The sequence below is a fragment of the Gymnoscopelus microlampas genome (assembly GCF_963454915.1).
Source record: "Gymnoscopelus microlampas genome assembly, chromosome: 21".
NCBI lineage: Eukaryota > Metazoa > Chordata > Actinopteri > Myctophiformes > Myctophidae > Gymnoscopelus > Gymnoscopelus microlampas.
In genome coordinates this window covers 43,935,993-43,950,644 of record NC_139958.1, presented here as the reverse complement: position 1 = coordinate 43,950,644, position 14,652 = coordinate 43,935,993, and the positions used below count along the sequence as shown (strand labels likewise).

General features: G+C 42.1%; 1 protein-coding gene across 1 annotated transcript in view; it reads right to left on the bottom strand.

Moving 5' to 3' along the window:
* Window positions 1-387: 387 nt before the first annotated feature.
* Window positions 388-14,652, bottom strand: part of LOC311038258 (3-hydroxy-3-methylglutaryl-coenzyme A reductase-like) — a 31,840-nt gene continuing 17,575 nt past the window's right edge. The window contains exons 14-21 of the mRNA XM_084047657.1: window positions 14,036-14,194; window positions 12,458-12,615; window positions 10,429-10,534; window positions 9,427-9,597; window positions 8,374-8,514; window positions 5,049-5,207; window positions 3,521-3,675; window positions 388-1,944 (exon numbers count right to left, since the gene is read on the bottom strand). Coding sequence (XP_083903783.1) covers window positions 1,908-1,944; window positions 3,521-3,675; window positions 5,049-5,207; window positions 8,374-8,514; window positions 9,427-9,597; window positions 10,429-10,534; window positions 12,458-12,615; window positions 14,036-14,194 — 1,086 coding nt within the window. The 3' untranslated portion in view covers window positions 388-1,907. The remainder of the gene's footprint in view (window positions 1,945-3,520; window positions 3,676-5,048; window positions 5,208-8,373; window positions 8,515-9,426; window positions 9,598-10,428; window positions 10,535-12,457; window positions 12,616-14,035; window positions 14,195-14,652) is intronic.

The following is a 14,652-nucleotide window of genomic DNA, read 5'->3' as shown; positions in this document are numbered from 1 at the left end:
CAAATATATATAGCATAATTTTGGGGGTCCTTGACATGAAAAGGTTTGAGAACCACTGATATCAACTACTTTTTCTGGGGTTATGGCAAGAAAATCCACATCCACCTGAAGTTTAAAAGATAGCTAATGATGCCACTAATGTTCAATGACAACTGAAAGAATAGTCACATAGACCAAGTCATCTTTTAAAGAACAGACATGTAGATAAGTAGCAAGAGAGCATTTCACCTAAATCAATGTTTTTTTGTCACCATATTCCCTCTGAACGGAATGTATGTCATTAGACGGTATATAAATAACATGCTGACACGTTCTTTTACCCCGTTTAGAAAGAAAAATATTTCCCCCACTTGAGATACATAGACGAGACTCATACATGTGAAAGTCATAAGGATTTATTAAATAGAATAAGAACATCATTAGACATTGACTTAAATAGTTTCCAGTATTTATTTAAGGCCACTTGTGAGCTATCTCCTTAATGGAAAACACAGGACTTTGTACATTTTAATGTCATAGTTCAGTTAAGTCATTGATATGGCTTTGATTTTCCATTTGCACTCACAGAAGCAGCAGCACACAATGTGAAATCTCTGATAGCTTGGCCAACGTTGAGTTACTATAAATCAGTGTTTCTCAACCTGTGGGTTCATTTTACATAAATAATGTTGAAAACATTTCATGGTATTTTTTCATTGTGATACCAATAAATTAAAGTATTCTATGTTAGTTCCACTCATTCAAGCCGGAACACAATCAAGAAGAAATAAAAATAAAAATAATAAAAATGCTCTGAAAATGCCCGCGAACGCTTTTGAGAACGTTCAAGTGGGCCCTGATCCAGAAAAGGTTGAGAAACACTGCTTTAAATGAAATTAAAAAATAAACAAGGCCATGTTAATAAGAGTTAAGATGACAGGTACCTGAAATATCAGATTTTAAACCCCAAAACAAACAAACAAACGCATCACAGTAGTTTGATATGAGTTGTAGACTGATCTCCTTCAGTGCATTGATGCTGTGACAATGACATTGATATGATAAAATACATTCCGGAGTAAATCATCATCATATCCCTCTCAAGAGTTACACAAATGTAGCAGTTTCGCGTCTCAAACGGGTCTGAAAAGTTCCTCCTTCCTCTTTTGACAGAATAACAAACACACGGTCTGCAGGAGTAGCGTTTATATCTACTGGACGTGCTAACCACTTTCAAAATGGCGTCTCTATTTTGGGCATGTCATTATAACAAAAATAGTGAAACTAGCCGATGTTACAAGCACGCAACGCTTCACGTCGCTTTGTGAGCTTGTAGATTGGCTGTTTTTAACATTTCTTTGAAAATAGGGCTTAAGTGGTTAAAAGGCTCTTTGATGTTGGTCTTAAATTATCCCCTTCCTGGTGGATTCGTAGTTCAAGACACAATTATGACAGAACATTTTCAAAATGTTGTCCTAATCATCATGACATTACCTTGATGTCACGGTGCAGACACATTGCAACGATTATGCAACGAAAACAAATGACTCACGCCGACAAAGAAACCATAAATTTGAATATTTTTAACCATCATATTTCTTGGCAGGGTTTCCTCAAGCCAAGCAGCTCTGCTGTCCTTTCAAAATGTCTGTGAACCAAAAACATTTCAGCCTCCCTGACCCAGTCACTGGATTCTGCTGTAGTTAGGGGACTGCCATGGTTCACTGTTTTATCCTGTATCCTGATGTTCAGAATACACCAATACATTTCAAGGACCCCCATAAAGTTATAGACCTGTAATGGTCCATGTGGAACCCACCCCACCCCCCTTTGAGAACCACTGGAATACACCATACGCTGTATCCTGATGTTCGGTACGGTACGGCAGGACTGAAAGCCGTTCAAACTCCCAGGATGCATCACTGTCGTCACGTCTTGGTTGTTTCCGGCAGGTTGACTTTAGATCTGACAGGGGGAAAAAAAGGTGAAACTCACTGCATAATCATGCACATTGAACAAAAGGATTGCTTTAAATGGGGTCTAAGTGACTTTTTTGTTATTTATTTAGTTCTGATAAAATAAGTGTTACATTTCTCTTTCTGATAGGGTCTCCCTGCCCCCAGCCCGTAGGAGTATGTGCAGTGACAAGTATCACCCTCCCCCCAGCTTCCCTCCCCTGAACTCGGGCCCAATTGTGTTCATATTATGACACTCGTCTAATAGAGACACACGGCCGGAAGCGGAAGGCCTACAAATTCACGCCCACTTTTGAGACAGCGCCGCTACTCGAAGTTCGTTAGAACGATGAACTGCAGCTGCCAATGCAATCTTTATGAGAGGCATTGTAAAATACCGTAATTTCACTGGTTAACTACTGAGGCTGTAGCGATTTTTTTTGTGTTCTAATAAACTGTCCCATTTGTTTAATTTATCCTTTTTAATGTCCCATATCTGTCATCTCGATATACTACCCACAATATACTATAATATACTCCATCAGTGTGTCAAAAGTTCTAGCTTCTGAAATCTAGAGTTTAAGTGGTCGCATGGTATATACACTACGTCACGGACGCGTCCCTTGAGGTTTTCAATACCCAGAAAACCGGCGAAAGTAGCCGTTTTCAATATGTTTTGGTTATTATCTCTGGAACAAAAGGTCCAATCTGCTCGGTCCAAAGATTGTTGGATGGCGTTGAGGACATTAAGCACGCAATGAGCATGCATTTTCGGGTTGTTAGGGGAGGCAAGATCTTGGTTGGGCAGGCGACCGCCTGTCCTACCTCTACAGTGGGTACGCCACTGGTCGGCGCTCGGCGCTCGTAAAGACAGTGCTGTCACTGAAATGTGACAACTTGTCTGTCTGCCGTTTACCCTCTGCTGTGTTAACATTATGGATAACTCGTTAAAGTGGCAAATTAAATGTGAAACACATCAACTATTAAGAAAAAAAGAAGATATGTTGACAAAGACACTCCATACATTTGGAAACATATTTTTATTTAAATCAATATCGTCTCCAGTTAATGTAGGAATATTTTAAAAGTAGCCTAACTCTCATATCCTCTCATAGGGAATGCATTGGCAGCTGCAGTTCATAGTTCTCACGGACCTCGAGTAGCGGCGCTGTCTCAAAAGTGGGTGTGCAATTTGTAGTTCCCGTGTCTATGGATGCGTCTAACTTCCAATACCAACCAAGTCCTCTGCGGTGGTGGGCAGCTACTTTACCACTGCGCCACCCGAGCAACCCTTGTAGAAAATACATCGTCACGTTGGGATACCAATTTCCAGATGAACAAGTGACATTGAATAATCTTTGTGGGGCTCTCTCTTCTGATTGGATCAAATTGGTATCCCAACTTACACATGTATTTTCCGTTTACCAAAGTGCTGTCTCTATCGGCACTTTAGTAAGAGTTACTGAACAAACACTATAGCAATGATTACTACCACAATATAGAGCTTTAGCATTTAAACAAAGACACGTTTCTGTCCTAGTTTACAAATATTATCACTGTGATGTCATTCTAATAAGACTACATACCTGTTATGGGTCATGTGACTCTGCACCAGGTGACCGGCCGCCAGAGCAGCCATGAGTGACAGCTCTCCTGCAAGCACCGCCCCACAGACCACGCTGGCCAATCGCCTGGCATTCCTGCCTGGGTGATCCTGGACGCTGCCCTGGACACCCAGCATCTAAATACACACAATCAAAGGTCTTATTTGTAGGGCTGGGATCCGGAAACCGGAAGGAACCGGATCCAACAGTGAGGAGGAACCGGAATCGGTTCCGTCACATTTTGGAACCGTTTCCAGAACCTGGTTTTATCACACCGTCAGAGCTGGTGTGTGGACTTCATGTCTGTTATACAATTACAATTATTTTTTATTTCAATGACCACCATAATTCTTAGCCCCTACGTAACCTCTCCCTCCGCTGTATAGAGTACTGAAGTCCTGACGTGACTCGCTCATCCCCTGGGTTGCAGAAGTAATTTCTCTATGGAGATTAACATTGGGTCATCTTAGAATCGTCTCATATAAGAATTGTGGTCCAAAAATAAACACACTGTCCCAGCGATATTGTCAGGGAGGAGGTTCTGTATCATTTATGATAGTCAGTCACTCATATTTGATAAAGTCTATTTCTGGCGAAAATGTAACTAATTCAGCCGCAGTAACATTACCACTTTCTCACCGTCAGTTGATGCTTCATATCCATAAGAGTCAAACTCATTTGCTTATTTTTGGAGCACAGTTCTTATTTGACGCGATATTAAACAAGTCTATGGGGATTCTGAATGGGGGAAATAAACCGCAACCCAGGTAGGATGAGTAAATTACGTCAGACTTCCGTGGTCTATAGCTCCGAGATGAGGTTCCTCGTTTCCCTCTGCCGTTTGAGCAGGACATTGTCGCACATTTTCCACTTTATTGTTTCTTACCCCTTTCTGCACATCGTATCCAAAAAGTAAAGCTTTTCCGCCATTCTCTCAGATGTTTTAAGTTCTAGCGCGCCATAAAAGCTATCAAACGAGTTGAAGAAAGTATTTAATTTGTCTCAGTCCTCATCCGTTTACATGTTTTTAAGACATTGCGCAAGAGTTGCGCCCGTAGAGATAACATTACTGATTCCCCTACTGGTCAAATGTTGAATTGCATCTTCTAATGCAAAATATTATGGAACCGACTGAGGACCGAGGCAAATTAAATACTTTCTTCAACTCGTTGGATAGATTTTATGGTGCGCTAGAACTTAAAACATCTGAGAGAATGGCGGAAAAGCTTTACTTTTTGGATACGATGTGCAGAAAGGGGTAAGAAACATGTAAAGTGGAAAAGGTGCGACAATGTCCTGCTGAAACGGCAGAGGGAAACGAGGAACCTCATCTCTGAGCTATACAGCGGAGAGAGAGGTTCCGTCGGAGCTACATAACTCTGAGAGTGTACAAATGGAACCAAATGGTGCCAGATGCTGGCTTCTATTGAATCCAAATGACTTAAATCAGTCGTGGTGACCGAGAACTGTAATCCATAGGGAGTAGCAGTAGTAGTAGTAGTAGTAGTACCCGTAGACAGGCTTGTTGAGGTGGTAGATTAGTTCCTCCTCCCACAGTTCCCAGTTCTATAGAAGGCATGGTACAGCTGATGTATAGATCCTCTCCCTGAGGACCTGTGGCTTCCATCTGCGTGATGCAGTTAGAAGATCCTACCGTCTGAGCGGCATCCTGGATGACAAACACACAATATGATTCATTATCAATAGATGTTTACATCTAAGTTCTACGCAGTGGTGGAAGAAGTACTCAGATATCTTTACTTGAGTAAAAGTAGCAATACCACAATATGAACATACTCTGTTACAAGTAAAAGGCCTGTGTTCAAAATGTAAAAGTACAAAAGTATTGGCATCAAAATGTACTTAAAGTACCAAAAGTAAAAGTACTAATGTTTGAAAATAGCAGCTCACAACGTGTCGCGATACGACGCGTTGTGAGTTTGTAGATCGGCTATTTTCAAATAGCCTTGGTATAAAATAGGGCTAAAGTGGTTAATGTATGTTTTATAATATAGTCATTTATATCTACAAAGTAAAGTACAAAGCTAAAACAAATCCTCTCCATCCCCTCCGTGTCCCAGGGGAGATACATTTCTGGCCCTCAACACATTTCTATATCGCCTGAACAACGGGACGCTCAAGCCCCGATAGCTGTACTGTGTATTATTGAGTATTTGAATAATAGGCTCTATGCACAGCAGCCATATTATCACTTCCTTCACAGGTGTTACCAATGATACTAATGAAGGCTCTGTTCCATTTAGTGTAGCACAGTGGTCCTCAGATATTTCAATTTCCAAGACCCCCATAACTCTGAGAGTGTACAAGTGGAACCAAATGGACCCGTACACTCTCAGAGTTACACACCCGTAAGGGGCCATTTGGAAACCCCTTAAGGAACTATGAGGGTCCCTGGACACAAATTTTAGACCCACTCACTGGTGTAGCAGAGTGTTTCCAGTGAGCCAACATGCACAATATCAGCACCCTGACTCTGTTTGACCAGAATGGAACAGAGCCTTCATTAGTATCATTGGTAACACCTGTGAATGTCTTCACAATATGGCTGCTGTGCATAGAGCCTATTGAAAACAACCTCGGTCCTAAGCCCACTAGTTCCAAACCTTAAACCCACTGTTAGAAACCTAGGTGTCACTTTTGACCCAGACCTCAACATCCAACACCACGTCAAGAAGGTCGTTCAATCCTCATTCTATCACCTCAGCAATCTATCAAAAATTCAATCATTCCTGATCATCTCCGATCTGACAAATGTTGTTCATGCCTTCATCTTCTCGCGCCTAGACCAGGGGTCTTCAACGTTTTCAGAAGAAGGACCCCCTAGCTGAGAGAGCGATGAAGCAGGGACCCCCTACTCTATATTGTATAAAATTGTGTTTCAGATTAAAGTTATTTTTTTACTTAGTCTGTTCTTTTTTCCCTCTACACCTATACCTCTTAGATAGCCGATCTACAAGCTCTCAACGCCTCGCAGCGTGAGGCGTTGAGAGCTTGTAGATCTGCTATTTTTGGCTAATTTTCCCCTCAGAAAAGGAATTCTATGGTTCAAGTGGTTAATGTAAAAAACTAAATACTATCACACAAAGATTTGGCAGACCCCCTATAGTAGGCCTGAGGCCCGGACCCCCTGTTGAAGACCCCTGGCCTAGACTATTGTAATTCTCTGTACACCTGCCTCTCAAAAAAAAAATACATCCACTTCAACTGGTTCAGAATGCGGCGGCCCGTCTTTTAACAACACATTGAGTGCCAGAGGTTTTTTAAAACAGGGTTCAGCCAGTGCCAGTGTTTTTTTTTACAGTTTATTGGCTATCTTTTTAGAGCTGTAGAAGCCTCCACGAGGACCCGGATGTGAACAAACAGTGTCTGGGCGATGGCCAAGGGTCCCATCTAACGACTGGAACAATAACATTTCTAACGCAATCCACCATTGCAGAGAGATCGCCCGTCAAAAATGGCTTGTTTTGACCACAAAAAAATATATTATTATTTTTTTTGTTGAAAAAACGTAATATTACATTTATGGCACTTCAGGGGTGTATTTGCAAAAACGTAATATTACATTTTTGGCACTCAATGTGTTGTAAACTTGTAAAGATTTGTATCATATCACACCCATTTTAGCATCCCTCCATTGGCTGCCAGTTGAGTTTAGAATCAGTTTTAAAATTGTACTCATTACATGTAAGCCCAGGCTAGGTTGCCACTGTCGCAAAATTGCTTGCTCAGGGTGGGACTGTCGGGTCTCTTCTCTACATGTAAAGTGTCTTGAGACAACTTGTTGTGATTTGAAACTTTAATAAAATTGAATTGGTCTAGCCCCAACCTATATCTCGGACCTACTCCTCCACTACGTGCCTGCACAGCACGTAGTCTGAGATCCTCAAACAAAGAACTTCTGGCCATTCCAAAAGATCAGTTAAATACAAAAGGTCGCATGGCCTTTGCCTTCAGAGCCCCTACCCTTTGGAATGCCCTGCCCCTGGAGATCAGGCTCACTGAGTCTGTGGCAGTGTTGATTTCGTCTATGACTATGACGAAAAATGTTCGTCGACTACCTTTTTTCACCGATCAAAACAAAATAAAAACGAAGCTACGATGACTAAAACTAAGACTACATATATTGACAATTTCGTCAACAAATAAAAACTAGACTGAAATGTTAGTGAGGGATCTAGTGGAGAAGAGATCCAGTAGAACTAAAAGACAAGTCATTTTATGTTTGGTTGCGCTAGGGTGTTGCGCTCTGAAAATAGCAGATCGGCTATTTTCAGCACGCAACCAAGTGTAAAATCATCCATTACGACGACATCAAGGCACCGCCAAAATACATTTCAGTTGACTAAATCAACTGTAGATTTAGTCGACTAAAATGTTATGTAATTTAGTCGACTATAACTAGACAAAAACTAAAACATTTCTGTTGACAAAAATTTGACTAAAACTAAAATGGAAATTTATTCAAAAAATTAAATCAAAATTTGCTGTCAAAATCAACACAGGTGACTCTGTCCCCTGGTTTAAAACCCACTTTTGAAGATTAGCTTTTAATGCCCATTCCTAGTCAATGATTCTAGTAATCTAGTCCATCTCCGCTGGTCCTGCACCGGTATGAAAGTGGCATGTACGTGTATGCATTTCTCCATTGTTTTCTGCATTGTTTTGAATCTTTCTTTTGTACTATTTTGAGTGTTATCTTTTGCCGTTTTCTTTGTAAAGCACTTTGTAACCCAGTTTTGAGAGGAGAGGTTTTATCATCATCATCATTATATTTTGAGTACCTGCATAGTTGTATCATAGAATCATTTCAGTACCTGTCCACAGGCGATGTAAATGGCAGCTACGATGTTAGCGGCGTGAGCGTTGAATCCTCCGATGCTTCCAGCCATGGCCGAACCCACCAGGTTCTTATTGATGTTCAACTCAACCAGTGCTGCTGTTCTGCTCTTCAATACCTGAAAAATAATCATTATGCACGGAATATGTTATGTTATTACCATATATGTATACAAGCCTGGAAACCAGATGAAGCTGATCAACAAAACAAAGACAGATTACAGTATGTGTATGTGTCACACAAATAGGAGGCGGGTGAGCTTGACAATTGGGAAGGCTGGGGGTCGGCTGCGCGCAAAGCCGAAAAATTGCGGTTTCTGGGCGGATTATGTTAGTTTCTTTTTGGTTTTTGGTTACTTTATTTCGGTTGTAGGGCTAGGGTTAGGGTTAGGTTAGTGTTATGTTATTTAATTCTTATTTTTGCCAGATTTTACTGATTTATTATCAAAGAATTAACAAAATAATGCTGCGCACATATATTATATATAATTTGCACAATTCCCATAATTTCCCAGCATAACATTTGGGAAGGCTTAGCCCACCCTAGCCTTCATTACCCGCCACCTATGGTCACACATACTGAAGGTGACTAACGACTGGACAATACATTTACACAGTTTTGATCAATTCAAGATTAAAGCTGTAATCTGGAATTTATTGACTTGACCGAGAAAGCAACTGTGCCATTTCAGGTTTTAGCAACATAGATTTTTGTACACCTGCTATTTTTGAAGAAGAAAAAAAAATCTTTAAAGTGTTTGAAAAATGTTGAAAAATTGTGCATTTCTTAACACAAATCTTCTCTTCTGGGGGTTTCTGACACTAAACCTTTTCAGATGGGAGTCCGCAGCCATATCAATTTGGGGGTCCTTGACATGAAAAAGTTTGAGGACCAATGTGGTAAAGGAGGACACCTACTGGTTGATAGGTTGTACTGCCTCAAGCTCATAGGCCCAATAATATCTCCCCCTGGCCAAGCGTATGTTTTACATAAGAGCAGCATATAGTTGTATTGTTGTGTAGTCTTGTACCGTTTTGACCACACTGGCAGGTATGGTGGCCTCACACACCACAGACTTCCCGCGGCCCAGAATCCAGTTCATGGCTGCAGGCTTCTTATCCGTACAGTAATTCCCACTGACTGATAGAACCTCCATGTCTGGGAAACGCTCCTTCAGTTTCGACACAGCCTTCTCCGTTCCCTGGAACACACACACAATAAATACCATTCCACACGTTCAGCCTTTATTGTAATGGACATGGTAATTTAACGATTCAGGTCATCTTACACATGCAAGATTCAAGATTTTAAAATAACGGGCGATCAGACACTATAAGATTGTAAAATAATGGGGAATCACACACTGTAAGATTGTAAAATAATGGGGAATCACACACTGTAAGATTGTAAAATAATGGGGAATCACACACTGTAAGATTGTAAAATAATGGGGAATCACAAGATTGTAAAATAATGGGGAATCACACACTGTAAGATTGTAAAATAATGGGGAATCACACACTGTAAGATTGTAAAATAATGGGGAATCACACACTGTAAGATTGTAAAATAATGGGGAATCACACACTGTAAGATTGTAAAATAACAGGGCATCACACACTGTAAGATTGTACAATAACGGGGCATCACACACTATAAGATTTGTATTGAGGGTTTGTTGTATATATTGAGGGGTTGTCAATCTATGAACCGGAACACAAAACCAGGACTACAGTTATGCACTACAGTCTATAGCAGATCTACAAGCTCACAAGCTTTCCTTAAGAGTCTATAGCAGATCTACAAGCTCACAGGCTTACCTTAGTGAATGACAATACCGGTGGTTCTCAAACGGTTTAATTTCAAGGACCTCCATAACTCTGTGAGTGTACAAATGGACCCGTAAGGGTCCATTTGGTTCCATTTGTACACTCTCAAGAGTTACAGGCCTGTAAGGACCCCCATTTGGAACCCACTTAAGTAACCCAGAGGGTCCATAGCAGTCAGATCTACAAGCTCACACAAAGCTTACCTTAGAGAGCATGTTCATGCCCATAGCGTCTCCTGTGTGCGACTGGAAGCGGATGTACAGATTCCTCCCTGCTAGACCGACCAGCAGCTTCTCTAGACGGGCATACCTGGAACACACACACATTTCACTTTAAAAGGCCTGATGCTCAGCGTTGACAAACTTTATCAGCATCTTTGTTAACAGTACAGGTAGTACAGTCAAAGGTTATGCTAAAAAGGATAACACAAAAAGCCCCATGGGGAATTGTTTCCATTGTGGTCCCTAGATACCAGAATTTTTAGTCCGATCCCGTTCCCAATTTTTTGAGAGTCCTCGACCACCAATTACTGACTTTGACCGATATTTGGTCAAAAAGTGCAACATTTTCTACTCCATTTGAAAAACCGGGCATTACATTCACCCATTCACACACACATTCATACACCGATGGCAGAGCACGCGAGCGGAGCGGGTGGAAATGCCGGCAGGCGGTCCTCGCTCTGAGTAGCGCTCCAACCTTTTTATAAACCAGCTCCGCGCTCACGTCAAAAATCGCGTTGCTCCGCTCACATGCTCTGACCGATGGCCGGAGGAAACCATGCAAGGCACAGACCTGCTCATCGGGAGCAATTAGGGGTTCAGCGTCTAACTCTGGGGGAGCCCGGGATCGAACCTCGCGGTTCTCATCCGGCCAGCTCTACCGAGCACTCTACCCCCGAGCCACTGCCGCCCATATATAGTGACCGATATATCGCCCTGGCTCTAACTTTCATTCATGAAAGCTTATTTTGTTATTGCATCATTCCATGTTTTTGATTGATTTGATTGTCTGAATACTTTATTAGTCATAAATGTAAACATCATGAGGCACAGTCAGACATTTGGGCTAAACGGATGTTTACTATGTATTCAATTCGGCCTACTCTGTGTGGAGTTTGCATGTTCTCCCCGTGTCTCCTAGGGTAGTTAATGCCCTCACAAAAACATGTAGTAATCCTGGTCGCTAAACCGCCTCCCCCATGACAGCCAGGGCGCCTGATGGAGGGGAAAGGAACTGGTTGGAATAACGTGTTCCTTCCACGCGCTACGTCCAATCGGGGAAACTCCCCCCTGTCAGGTGACAAGAAGGTCAGTTGGCTCTCATGCATTGAAGGAAGCATGAGCTCGGCCCTGGCCTCCCTAGGCTGTGGGGGACTGGTGTAGTGCTGGTGTAGGGCTGGTGTAGCGCCCAGGATCACTTAGGAAATTGCCACCGGGTGAAAAAAATGGGTTACAAAAATCGTGGGATAAAAATTTAGAAAAAAAAAACTATGTATTCAATTCATCAACATAGCATATAAAGTTAACACAATAATACAGTACACGTCATTAACACAATAATACAGTACACGTCATCAACTAATACAAACACTACCATGTATGTAAAGAGATGGGAAATTGACATTTATCTCCCCTCGTGATCTCCTTATAGATGCTTTTTTCAGGCCAATATTGAAAGAATCCAGTGATTCATGTACTCAAGTACTGTACTTAACTACAATGTTGAGGTACTTTTACTTTACCATAGTATTTCCAATTTTCTGTAGTTTTAGTTCCCCACTACATCTCAGAGGCAAATACTTTTACTCCACTACAATTATTTGAAAACTTTAGTTACTAGTTACTTTGTAGATTTTTATTATTACAAAACATTGCCCACTTCAGCACTATATACATTTTGGCCATTTGAAAATAGCCGATCTACAAGCTCACAGTGTGTCGCGATGCGCCGCATTGTGAGCTTGTAGATCTGCTATTTTCAAACGATTTTTACACATTTTACACATTTGAAAACTTGTGAAACGGGACCTTCTGCATAACGAGTACTTTTACTTTTGCACTTTAAGTATATTTTGTGGGCTTAAGGCCCGAGAAGCAATCATATCAGTTTGTTTTGGGAGGGTCTTTGAAGCTTAGCTTTTCAGTGACGTCGAGATGTCGAGAGAACCAAGAGGTGCACACACAATCAAAATGGCATCGAATGAGGGTTTTTCTGTCTGTTTGCACTGACCTGCTGGTCTGGTCGAAGGTCTGTTTGAGCAGAACGAACCCGTCCTGGGTCTCCAGCCAGCCTTTGACCTCGGCGGCCCGGCACGCCGAGGGCAGCCGAACCACAGGACCCCTGGTCATGCTGTCCGCCAGGACCCTGCTGACGCAGCCTCCACTCAACTGGAACGGAATGCAAACGTCATGTCAGTGCACAGTGCACACACACACACACACACACACACACACACACACACACAGACACACACACACACACACACACACACACACACTTTACAGGCCGCTACTTAAGCCTGACTTATGATTAGTTGTATGGCGGTGACATCCAAAATAGTCGATCTACAAGCACTATTTTCAGCAATGCAATATGACATAGTACAGTATTAACCCATTAAGACCGGGAAAGCATCTATCATTTTAATCATTATCTTATACTTTGGCTATTTTTTTTTAAATCATGAAAAATGTGTACAAATCTTTGAATATATATTTTTAAAGCGAACATTTTTAACTCAAATCTTTGCTTCTGGAGATTCTACAAATGTCTTCTAAATCCTAACATGTTGCTATAATCAGTGGTTCTCAAACATGTCAAGGACTCCCAAAATGATATGTATTTGGCCGCAGACCCCCATCCCAAAATATTTAGTTCCAGGGACCCCCCAGAAGTTGTAAAAGAGTTAAAAATGTTCGCAAAAAATATATATATTCAAAGATTTGCACAAAGTTTCACGATTAAAAAAAAATAGCAGATCTACAAGCAGATCTACAAGGTATGAGCAGGGGTGCACATAACTGGTGCGCAGGTGCGCATGCGCACCCAAAAATAAATAATGCTCGGCACATCAGACGACGCAGGGCGCTTTTGCGTACCAACAGCTGGGACAGGAATTTCCAAGCCTTTTATTGACCATTTATTTGGCGCGCACCAAGTAACAACTCCAGGTGCTCTTCTGAGGACTAGACCAAAAAAGTTATGTGCACCCCTGGGTATGAGGTCCTTCTGTGCGATTAATTCAATTCAAAATGTTGTTTGTGTCCTTAGTGCATCCACACAGAACGAGAATAGGCTCTATGCACAGCAGCCATATTGGACAGAAATTGGGCCTCTTCCTTGCTTCCTTCACAGGTGTTACCAATGATACTAATGAAGGCTCTGTTCCATTTAGTGTAGCACAGTGGTTCTCAAACTTTTTAATTTCAAGGACCCCTATAACTCTGAGAGTGTACAAATGGAACCAAATGGACCCTCCCGGGTCCATTTGGTTCCATTTGTACACTCTCAGAGTTACACCCCCTCCAGGAACCATGAGGGTCCCTGGACCACACTTTGAGACCCACTAGTGTTTCCAGTGAGCCAACATGCAACAATATCAGCACCCTGACTCTGTTTGACCAGAATGGAACAGAGCCTTCATTAGTATCATTGGTAACACCTGTGAAGGAAGTAAGGAAGAGGCCCAATTTCTTTCCAATATGGCTGCTGTGCATAGTGCCTATAGCAAGCGGCGATAAAGCGACACAATTTCTAGTCGGACCAAGGGTGGATTTTTCACCATGTTTATGTACATGTTGTACTCACAGCCACCGCACTGCAGCCTCGGTTGGTGCTCGCCACCAGGGTGCCCTCTGTGGTCGCCATGGGAACTTGGAACTGCATCCCGTCCAGTAGGAGAGGCCCGGCCACGCCCACGGGAACAGGCATGTAGCCAATGACGTTCTCGCAGCAGGCGCCCATCACCTATAGGAAAACACATCGACATCCTGTCAGTCAACATCCTACACAATATACTGTAACATACCATGATAATTGACTTCCATTATTCATTATAAAATGGAAGTATGAGAACGTATGTGTAGTTCTATGGCCTACTATTAGTGTGCACAAGAAAATAAACTTGGCTTTGATTGGTCCAGCTGTGCCTATTTGTAGAGCTCTGGACAGACAGACAGACAGACAGACAGACAGACAGACAGACAGACAGACAGACAGACAGACAGACAGACAGACAGACAGACAGGCAGGCAGGCAGGCAGGCAGGCAGACAGGCCGACAGGCCGACAGACAGACCAGACACACACACACACACACGCACAAACACGCACGCACGCACACGCACACACACACACACACACACTCACGCACGTGTAGATGGCGAGCCACGCTGTAAACATACTGTATCTATCAATGTGTGTGAA